General features: G+C 44.8%; 2 protein-coding genes across 2 annotated transcripts in view; both read right to left on the bottom strand.

Moving 5' to 3' along the window:
- Positions 1 to 154, bottom strand: part of EIF6 (eukaryotic translation initiation factor 6) — an 8,814-nt gene extending 8,660 nt beyond the window's left edge. The window contains exon 1 of the mRNA XM_009318678.1: positions 58 to 154. Within this exon, the coding sequence (XP_009316953.1) occupies positions 58 to 154 (97 nt within the window). The remainder of the gene's footprint in view (positions 1 to 57) is intronic.
- Positions 155 to 1,238: 1,084 nt separating this feature from the next.
- The window catches only part of FAM83C (family with sequence similarity 83, member C), a 26,479-nt gene continuing 17,855 nt past the window's right edge, over positions 1,239 to 9,862 (bottom strand). The window contains exon 4 of the mRNA XM_009318642.1: positions 1,239 to 2,181. Coding sequence (XP_009316917.1) covers positions 1,239 to 2,181 — 943 coding nt within the window. The remainder of the gene's footprint in view (positions 2,182 to 9,862) is intronic.

Below are 9,862 nucleotides of genomic sequence, written 5' to 3'. Positions count from 1 at the left end.
CCCAGATACACCGCCACAGGCTGCGGCCACCCGTGTGCCCTCACAGGCCACCCGTACCTGACGATGCTGCCAGGGGCCCAAGTGTGCCATTGCCATCTATGTGCCTGGACAGGCCACCGTGGGCCACCGTGACCTGTGTGCAGACGCAATCCATCTCCAGATGCTACCCCCGTGCAGGCACACCACCCCTGCCCAGGCACGAGCTCTGCCCGAGCACCACCCGTGCTGACACCACCTGTGTACCACAGCACCCGGTCGCAGACATGTCACCTGGGTGCAGACGTGCCACCCATGATCCAGGTGCCACCCGAGTGCCTCAGCATGCCGCTCATGTATAGGGGCCACCCATGTCCAGGCATGACCTGCGCCAGCTGCCACCTGTGTTCAGATATGACCTTTGTGCAGACACCGCCCCTGTGTGGACACCATCCATGTGCAGACACCGCCCATGTGTGGACACCATCCATGTGCAGACACCATCCATGTGCAGACACCGCCCCTGTGTGGACACCATCCATGTGCAGACACCATCCATGTGCGGACACCACCCCTGTGTGGACACCATCCATGTGCAGACACCGCCCCTGTGTGGACACCATCCATGTGCAGACACCGCCCATGTGGTGATCCCACCCATGTGCAGACACCACTTATGTGCCAATGTCAACCGTGTGCAGATGCCAACCGTGTGCCCAGACATGCCACCCGTATCCTCCTGGCATGGCACAGCTCAGCACAGAGGGGCCCCGGCCAAGCTCATCTCCCCACGAGGGACCCAGCACAGCTCTTTGCAGCAGAACAGCTCCTTTATTTTTAACGTTACCCTGCCTTTGACCATTTCATTTTCAGCACATGGATACAGGGAGAGGAATCGCTCAGTACAAAGAGAACCTGGGTTCATCTTGAAGACCTCAGTGGCCACCTTCCAGCTGTAGCAATGGTTTTGCTGTAAGGGAGGAAATGGTTCTTTCGCAAATGGGTAAAAAGAATGTAGAAGTGTGGATTACATTTATGTCATTTTCTCTCTCCTGCCATGATCTTGTAACTGAAAATTTGAACTGTACTTGCTAATCTCATCTGAATTAGTCATCTGCATATATTGGAAACAGCACGGACACCTTTTAATAGGAACAAGACTACTTTGCCACCCATATTTTGATTTCAAGCCCCAGATATGATGATTGGTGGGGAAAAGCAACCACTTGAAAATAAGACCAAAGGGCACCTTGAGGTCCAGGTCAGAGTTCGAACCGACTGTGTATGTGTTTAGATTTTAGCTTGTTGTACTTGGTGATGAGATCCAGCTTACTGTGCCCGAGAGTCATTCTTTTCTCAGCCCCATATGTGCTGTTCTTTTCCATCAGCATGTCCTCAGTGAGTTTATCATAGCAAGGAACTACAGGCTTTTTATCTCGTTTTAGCTGGTTGTATGGGGATAGCAGGTCCAATTTTCCTTGTCCGGGACTCTGTCTTTTTTCCATCCCATAAAAAGTGGTGTCATTTTCTGCTGTCGGTTCCCTGGAGGTAGCAGCAGGCCCCTTCTGCTTCATGCTTGTCCCGTTGCTACTGGCAACTTCCGAAAGGGACTGCAATGTCTGCTCCTGTCTTAGTGGGGAGCAGTGGCTGCTGTTAGCATTATTGTCCCCTTGATAACTAGGTTTATTGGAGCTCAGGGCAGGGGAAGGCTCCGGCTGCAAGAATGTCCTTGCTGTCATGAGATTTGATTTGTGATACAAGGCTGGGGTGGATTTATTTGGAGGACTGTTTGGCGAGTCTGGTGGTTCTCCTTGCTGCTTAGGGCAAGAAGGCTTCAGAGATGTGTCTTCCTTCCCCTTCTTATTACCAGAATCAGAGCCTGAATCTTGCTTTTCCTGGTGTACATTGCAGCTGGAGTTTTTCAGAAAGGGAGACATTTTTATGCTTCTGATGCTTACATTGGAAAGGCTGCTGGAGGGGCTCAAGGTTTCAGCATCATTCACCTGCGTGGGTTTTAAAAGGGAGTTGGCAACTTTTGAGGTATTCTGAGGAGAGGGGCACGTTCCAGGATCTGGCACACAGAAGCTGGTCATTGCTCTGGACTCTGCATACAAGTACCGGAATTCCTTGTCAAACTCTGCAACAATTTGACCACGGAAGTGGGTCACCAGGCTGGTGTGGACTTGGCTGCAAAGCCAGGTGAAACTGCAAAAAAAGAAAAAACCCACATGTAACTTCAGTTCACAGAGTGCCAAGATACCTAGCATTGATTTTACCATTCCAGTGATGTATTGCTACTCAATTATGTCATTAAAACTTTTCTGAAGTATTCGAGTCTGAGATTACTTGTAGAGATGAATGTACTCGTTACATAATTACAAAAGAACAACCCTAAAATGGTCATTTAATTTCAGCTCGGTGATGCAATGAACTGTATGAAAATATAAACAATGAACAAGAAATATCAGCTGGTTTTCCTTAGCCTTAGGAAGGATGTAGAGCAACAACTGGTCCCTGCCTAAAAAGCACAGCAGCATGTTTCAGGCCTTTTCTTCTCCAGCTTCCTCTTGCCAGTGCTCTCTGCCCATAAGCAAGGAAGCATCGTTTCCCATTCCCCATCCCATCCGTGTGTTGGAGAGTACCAGCTAACCGTTTTGTGGCCAGGCTTGTCAGTCCATGCAGGGGGGTACTGCGGTGTGCGTGGTTTGTATCAAGCAGGCAGTGGCAAGGAGAGTTCTGACTGTCTGGAGATGGTGTGACTATGGGACAATGAGATAGGAAGCACGGGGCACTGCAGGGTTCTTTCTGCCCAACTTGTATTGCAGACTTCCTAGCTCAGCATTTGGCCAGCACAGTACACTGCAACCATACCTTCCACAGAGGGCAAGGAGGCTGTTTGGGGGGGATATGAAGGCATGCCTGCTCTCCTGCTCTCTTCCCTTGCCTTAGCGGGAGCTATGTTCTCACATCCTTAACATCTGCAACATGTGATGAACTTGAAGGAGATGCTTAGGCAGGCAGGAGTGTGCGAAGTGGAGATCTTGGGCGCTGCCTTGAGGGGCAGAGGTCTCCAGTGCCCCACAGGAATACTTCAGGACAGGAAGGCTGATGATGTTTTCCATAAGTATTGCTGTGAGATTCCCCAGACTCCCTCCATCTTTTCCTTGCCGTCCAGTTAAGAGATGCACGGTGTCAGAAGTTCATGAGTCCTTTGCTCAGCAAATCCAGTCCTTGCTCTCACAGTACAATATCTTGGGATCTTTTCTGGGAGCTTGTAATGTTCCACCTTAAAACGAATTAGGTTTTGCCCCATCTGGGGAAAAACTTTCACTAATTGCCACTCTGCATATTTTCCTTATCTGCTTAACCCTACCTGTTGTTTATGCCAAAACTGTACCTTAATTAGCTCTTCCCCCATATATCTACAGACAGTAACCACATTTCCCCTCCCAGTCTTCATTTTCCTAGATTAAACAGGGAAGCTCCTCTTACAGAGTAGGCTCCCCAGGTTCATGGTCATCCCAGTCATCAGCTGCTTCTTTCATTCTTGTTATAGTCAAACCAGATTAGCAGACTAATTGTGTTAAATAAAACAGAACCTTCACAGATGGAAGTACCAGCTTAGGGCTGCATTATCAGTTGCTAAAGCTAGATACTGACTTTGACAAGAGCGGGATGAAATCACAGAAACTACAGGAGAACAACTGTAATGGGAGATTCCACTTATTCGCAAGTAAATGTCATTTCAGGACAAGATACTGTCAGTATGTTTTGGGACCTCATCAATGTTTAGTTCACAAGACAGCTATTTGGGAACTTTTAGCAAGAAAACCAGCTCTTTGCTTTTTCCTAAGCAGTATGCAGTTGTTATGGTTCATAATGTTTTGAAGAAAGTAGTATACTTACACTCAGCATACACACCCCCCAAAGAGCAACATAAAACAAAAAGGTCAATACTCTTCTGCTTAATATCAAAACAGGTAAATTAAATAAGAATGAAGAAGTAGTAAAAGAGTGAAAAACCTTTGTGGGTGGCATGAAGAGTATTCAGAAATACCATACTGGAGGCTCAAAGCAAATGCATACAACTTCACAGAGAGACATGAGAAAAAAACCAGAAAATAGCTGGGATGGCTAAATGACAGAAGAGAAGCTAAACTGACAGAAGAGAAGCTAAACTGACAGAAGAGAAGCTAAACTGACAGAAGAGAAGCTATTAAGACCAGAAAGCCCATCTTTCAAAAAGGTTGGGTCACACATTGCAAAAGGCATAAGAAATAATATTCAGCTCTCTGTGGGGCTAGCACATGGTCCATGTGTACCAGGAGTGCTCAGATAATTCCTCTGCATCAGTGTTTATTGTACAGGAGCTTGGGATGATCCATGCCCTGAACCCACCTTTATACAAAACATAAGGGAGGATCAATCTCATGTTGAAATCTTTGTAGAAGAGATTAGAAAACATATCAAAAAAGCAGATAGTGACAAATAGGCAGGACCAGATAACATCAACCCAAGAGTGCCAAAGGAATGCAAGGATGAAATAGCTCAACTACTAACCAGGATATGTTCTCTCTCACTTGAAAGTGCCTTGGTTATCAGAAGAGTGGAAGGTTGCTAATGTGATATAATTTTGTTAATGTTCCAGACCATTAAGCCTCATAACTGCACAGCACAAATTAGTAGAGACTCTTCTAAAGAATACAATCAATGGCCATATAGGTAAATATGATATAATAGGAAAGGCAGCTTTTGCAAAGGAAAGTTGTATCTCACAAAGCTGTGAGAGTTCTTTGAAGAAATCCAAGAGTCCAGATGGGAGATCGCGTGTATCCTGTATCGACATTGTCAAAGCTGTCTATCCCAGGGGCACTGCTTGGCTCCCAGGAGTGCTGGTGTTCCCATCCATGTTGCTTACAGCTATTACCCTTCTACACAAGAGCGCTGCGTCTGCACTGCACAGTGCTTAGACGTATCCCAACTCAGGACCTACGCCACTCACACATACACTTGTGTTCACTTGAACTCCTCAAAAAACCACAAATGCACTCAGAGGGCTGAGCACCCTCTCCTCTGGAGGGGCAGGCTTGCATCCCTCACGCTGCGAGCATTGCCCCATGAACTGCGAGAGGACCCTGGTCAGCCGGGTGGAGGATAATGCCTGCCATCCCTGTTCACCCAGCCTGGCACCATTGTTGCCAGCAGACCTGGAAACAGAGCTGTGCAAGTGGTCATGTTTGCCCTCCTCGTTCTGGCTAGGAGGTCTCAGAGGAGCAGGAACATCACAACAGCTACCCATCAAGGCCTCTGGCCTCACCTTAGCAGGAGGTAAACGACAGGTCTTGCTTAGGTTTTCCTTCCCTCCTTGGACGAAGTGACTTCCACCTTCTGTTTTCTCCCAGCACCCTCTGGCCCAAGTACTGCCTCACTACAGAAACGCACAAGATAGATACACCCAGCCATCTCCTCTCATCCACATGAGCTGTCCTTTCCCCCGTAAGGGGAGTAGCCTCAGATCCAGCAATACACTTCCCTGTCCTTATGACTGTCCTGGCCACTGATGCCTCTTATGGCTCTTTCCCCAGTCCAAGCATTACTGTGTCCCAGTTTCCCATGCTGATCCAATGGGACCCTGCCCAATCTGTGTCATGGCCGGACCTGGAAGGAATCGTCCAAGTGCCCCCAGTGGCACAGCTCCCCTCCTTGCCACAGTACAGGTTTCCATGATAGGACGATGTGGCCTTGCCAGCCATGGCTATTCCCATCACTACAAACTGATAAAGGTCTTCTCTTCCATTAATGGCATGGAGGAAATAGCCAGGGAATGATCATTGTCGGTCTCTTCTGGTATAAAGATGAGGCACTGAATGAAGTTAACATGTTTACAAATTCAATACAGACAAGATGATGTACTTCCTTACACAACACAACACACAGGCAAGCTGTGGAGCTCCTCACTGCAGGCCACTGTGGATGCTAAAAGTTCATGTGAGTTTCTAAAAGTGGTAGGATTTTCCTGCCATTATTTTTTCCAAACTGCTGCACACAGAGATCCCGTATCCAGTTCTGAATCACCCTGGGGCACAAATTACAGGAGTCTGGGAAAGGATCGCTGTAGGATAGGATCCCTTCCCTGCCCTGCTCTCAGACACTCCCGGAGCAGGAACCCTCCAGGACCCCGTGCAGCTCGGCCTTTGGCCAGGAGATGGAGTTGCAGCATCACCTCCTGGGAGGTGGGAGACACCTGCCTGTCCTGCCGCAGCATCCCCTGCCCTGGTGCTCTGGCTTGGGTCGAGCACCAGTGGCAAGAGCACCCTGCGGTATTTCAGCCGAAGCCTCAGTCTCAGTATTTTCGACAAACAGGTTTAGTTCTTCTGCGTGCCCCTCTGTAAAACTGCAGTACGGTCTAGGGTTGCCGTGGCCTTTCTACAGCTGTATTGTACAGGTGGCTCACAGTTCTTCACACTCAGCTTCTCTGCTTCAGCTGTTTCCAACTGATGAGATACCAATTTGCAGCAGAAGTTTTTTTGCTTCTTTCAGGAGCTTCTCTTACTCATTTTTACCGCTTTTCTGTCACTGTGGCTGTCAAAGGCATTCTTTTCTTTCTGTATGCCAATACAAACTTCTGTGTATAATTTTTGCTCATTGATAAATGTAGATACTACATAACACTTATTACTAGACTTTTAATTTCAAGTGACATTTTCTTTGATAAGATGACAATAATCTGACTTTATTGTAGTAAGATCTTTAAGCTTGTTTCCAATGCACTTGAAATCATTTCCACTCATCATTTTTCATCTTCATTTTGACTAAAACCAGTGCAATGTATTCAGTTAATTTGGGCACCCCATCTCAGTTATCTCTTATTGCTTATTCACCCTTACAGCAGCATGCCTTGTCTCTTCCTTCTGGAGTCACTTTTTATTTATACACCTGAGGACTTCCTCCTCTTTGCTGTGGTGTGCTCCGTAAGGTTATATATAACTTATCTTCTGGCAATGCTCCCTTTATTGCTTATACATATCAGCCTGGGGTTTCCTTGCTGATAAACAATGCTTTCCATTCCCTATGCACTCACTTTCTGCTTAATTGTAATTTCTTTCTTGAGGTGACTGTTCATTGAGTTAGATCTGGAACTCACTCTTAAAAGCTCTTTCCTCTTGCTTGGGACATGGATACCTGAGAGTATGAGCACCTTTCTTTTAAAGAAATTCCAAGCCTCCTCCAGCTTCAAACCCATGTAGCTTTACCTGTCCACTGCCAAACACTTACGTACTTAGTTTTTTCTTCCCCTGTACTGAAGCCAGGTGCAGAGCTTTTGTAATCCTCTCAACTTTCTCCTCTCATTTTTCAGTTTCAGTTGTCATGTCGGCTTCAACCCCAAATCTTGAGTTTCTTTCACTACAATATAGCAAACGATGAGCTCCTTCCTGTCTGTGCCAGTGGCAGTACACACACCGATACTTTGACTATCTTCCATTTTGAGCTGAGAAATTTAAGGCAACTAAAGGCAACTCAAACTGCCATGAAACTCCCTTCCAGGCTGACAATACCACCTCTTTTCTCTAATCCTAACCTGGCAAATGTTTACTCTAGTTTTCCTGTTCAAGATCCTGTTTAGCTCTAGCCCCATTTGCCCTTAGGTTCCTCTCATCTGCTGCATCAGTAAATGTCTTCATATCCTTCACTCTGTTATGTTAAATAAGTGCTCAGAGAAACATACTATTTCTTCTGGTGCCCAGAATAATACTAAATAACTAGATACATAATTATGTTTAGTATGTTAGATTATTGCTTTTCCTAGATATCTCAATGAACCCTGTTTTCTCCTTGTCTTCATTTAGAGGAAATATAATGTTAAAGATGGAAAACACAGGGAAATATTTAATGAATAAACACATAAGAGTTGAGGGGTCTAAACTAATTTGCCTACAGTTGTTCAAGATAAGAGCAGTGAGCTTGGTTCCCATATTTAGAAAACTCTCCAAAAATATGCCTGATTCATACCAATGGGCAGCAATATATCAGAATGAGTTCAGCTTGCCAAAAGTATTTTGGAAAATAAGAAGGGCTTTTACAAAACTATCAGGGAAAATGTCAGTATAGAGAACAACAGTATCAACATATGGGGTTCAATATGAAAATGTCAATATTTATACTACTCTTGCTGCTTGCATGTAATACTGCATATAGGGCTCATAGAAGAGAGAATCTGATGGCTAGAGATGTAACTAGAGAATAAAAATGGATTTCAAGCATGATTTGAGCATGCATTTGAGGAGAAAAAAGTCTTTTCTTACAGCTGAAGAATTAAAAGACACTTACTGAATACCTGAATAGTCAAGGAAAGAGTAGGAAAACAGCCCTCTGCAAGAGAGGATGCGGAGAGGCTACACATCTGGATTCACTGTCAACATAGAAGGATGTATTGAAACTCTAGAGGGATCTAGCATCTTGGCTCTGGTACTATCCAATATCTTTATGAGCAGCCTAAATAATGGAAGAGTGTACGCTCATTAAATTCACAAGTGGTATCCACTGGAGAGGGACTGCACAGATATGAGTTTGAAAAAGGTTCTGAAAAAAATGGATGCAGCTGAACAGGAAAATATTCAAAGAAAATACATTCCAGGAAGTCATGATCAGGTGCACAAATACAGGCTGGAGACTGAGTAGGCAGCATCTCTGGGGGTTAGAGTATGTCTTAAGGAAAACACACGTCTGTAGTGTCACAGTGTTGGGAAAAAAAAGCAAACATCCTGGGGGTGTATGAGCTACATCGTGGCCTACAAGACATGCGTAATCCTTTCACTCGACTTGAATCCTCTGAGGAACAGGAGATGTTGAGTCTGGAAAAGAGACAACTGACGGTCAGCATGGTAACTGTCCCCAGGTTGTACAAACCAAGCTATACAGAAGGTACGAAATTGTGTTGGAGGAGACAGACAGCACACAGATGTAGTCCTCCATGATTCAGTGCTCAGGCAGGATGACAGCAAAGAATGAAGAGTGAGTTGCTTGCTGCGATGAAGGATAGCAGAGGCATTTGGATCTAAGTTATGGAGCACTACGGAGAAGCCACTGGTCAATGTCTGTATAGGTCCCATTAACATAAAAAGAGATAGGATGAGTCTTGGGGGTAAAATAAAAGCAGCTAAGTAGGAAGGTAAAAAAGATTTTATTGATAGCCTTATAAAATGCTCCCTCTTCCATGCTTAGAATGGGACAGAGAAGTAAAAGAGCATTTCAGGACATGGTTATGGAAATTATGTTAAGGAAAGGATGGTAAATCATAAGGAAATGGAAAACTGTAGGAACACAGTGACTATATAAGGAAAGCTGGATTCCATCTTAACCTAAATGAAACCTGGCTGCTGCACAATATAACGCAGAGGATATAGGGAGGCTTTAAATTAGAATCTGGAGCAAAGCTGTGATGTGTGGAAGGCCACACAGTTTGAGATTGCCCACTTTACCTTAGGAATAAAAGCAAGAAAACTGTATTCTGATATAAGGACAGGATGGAAATCAATGACGCTAAGGTGAGAAATCAGAATCGATGAAGAACATCTGAAGAAATAAAACTGTGTTTAGAAAAGTGCACGGTGGTGAACAAACAGATCAGATACAAAAGTTTACATGCATACATAAATTTTATGAGCTAAAGAAACAGATAGATGTTGTGAAATACCTGAGCTGAAATGATGACTCTGACATAGGAGGCATCTCAGAAACTTACTGGGTAGAAGAAAATCAAGGAACAATGTAACTGCAAGGGTAGAAATTATACAAAAAGGACAAATAGAGGATATGTTGCTGGGGCAACATTAAAAAAAAAAGTCAAATAAGGTAAATGATATATCAACAAATGAAATATATTCCT

The sequence above is a fragment of the Pygoscelis adeliae genome, unplaced genomic scaffold (genome assembly GCF_000699105.1).
Source record: "Pygoscelis adeliae isolate BGI_AS28 unplaced genomic scaffold, ASM69910v1 Scaffold72, whole genome shotgun sequence".
Classification (NCBI taxonomy): domain Eukaryota; kingdom Metazoa; phylum Chordata; class Aves; order Sphenisciformes; family Spheniscidae; genus Pygoscelis; species Pygoscelis adeliae.
The sequence above is the reverse complement of the archived record's forward strand: the minus strand, read 5'-3'. Positions and strand labels throughout refer to the sequence as shown.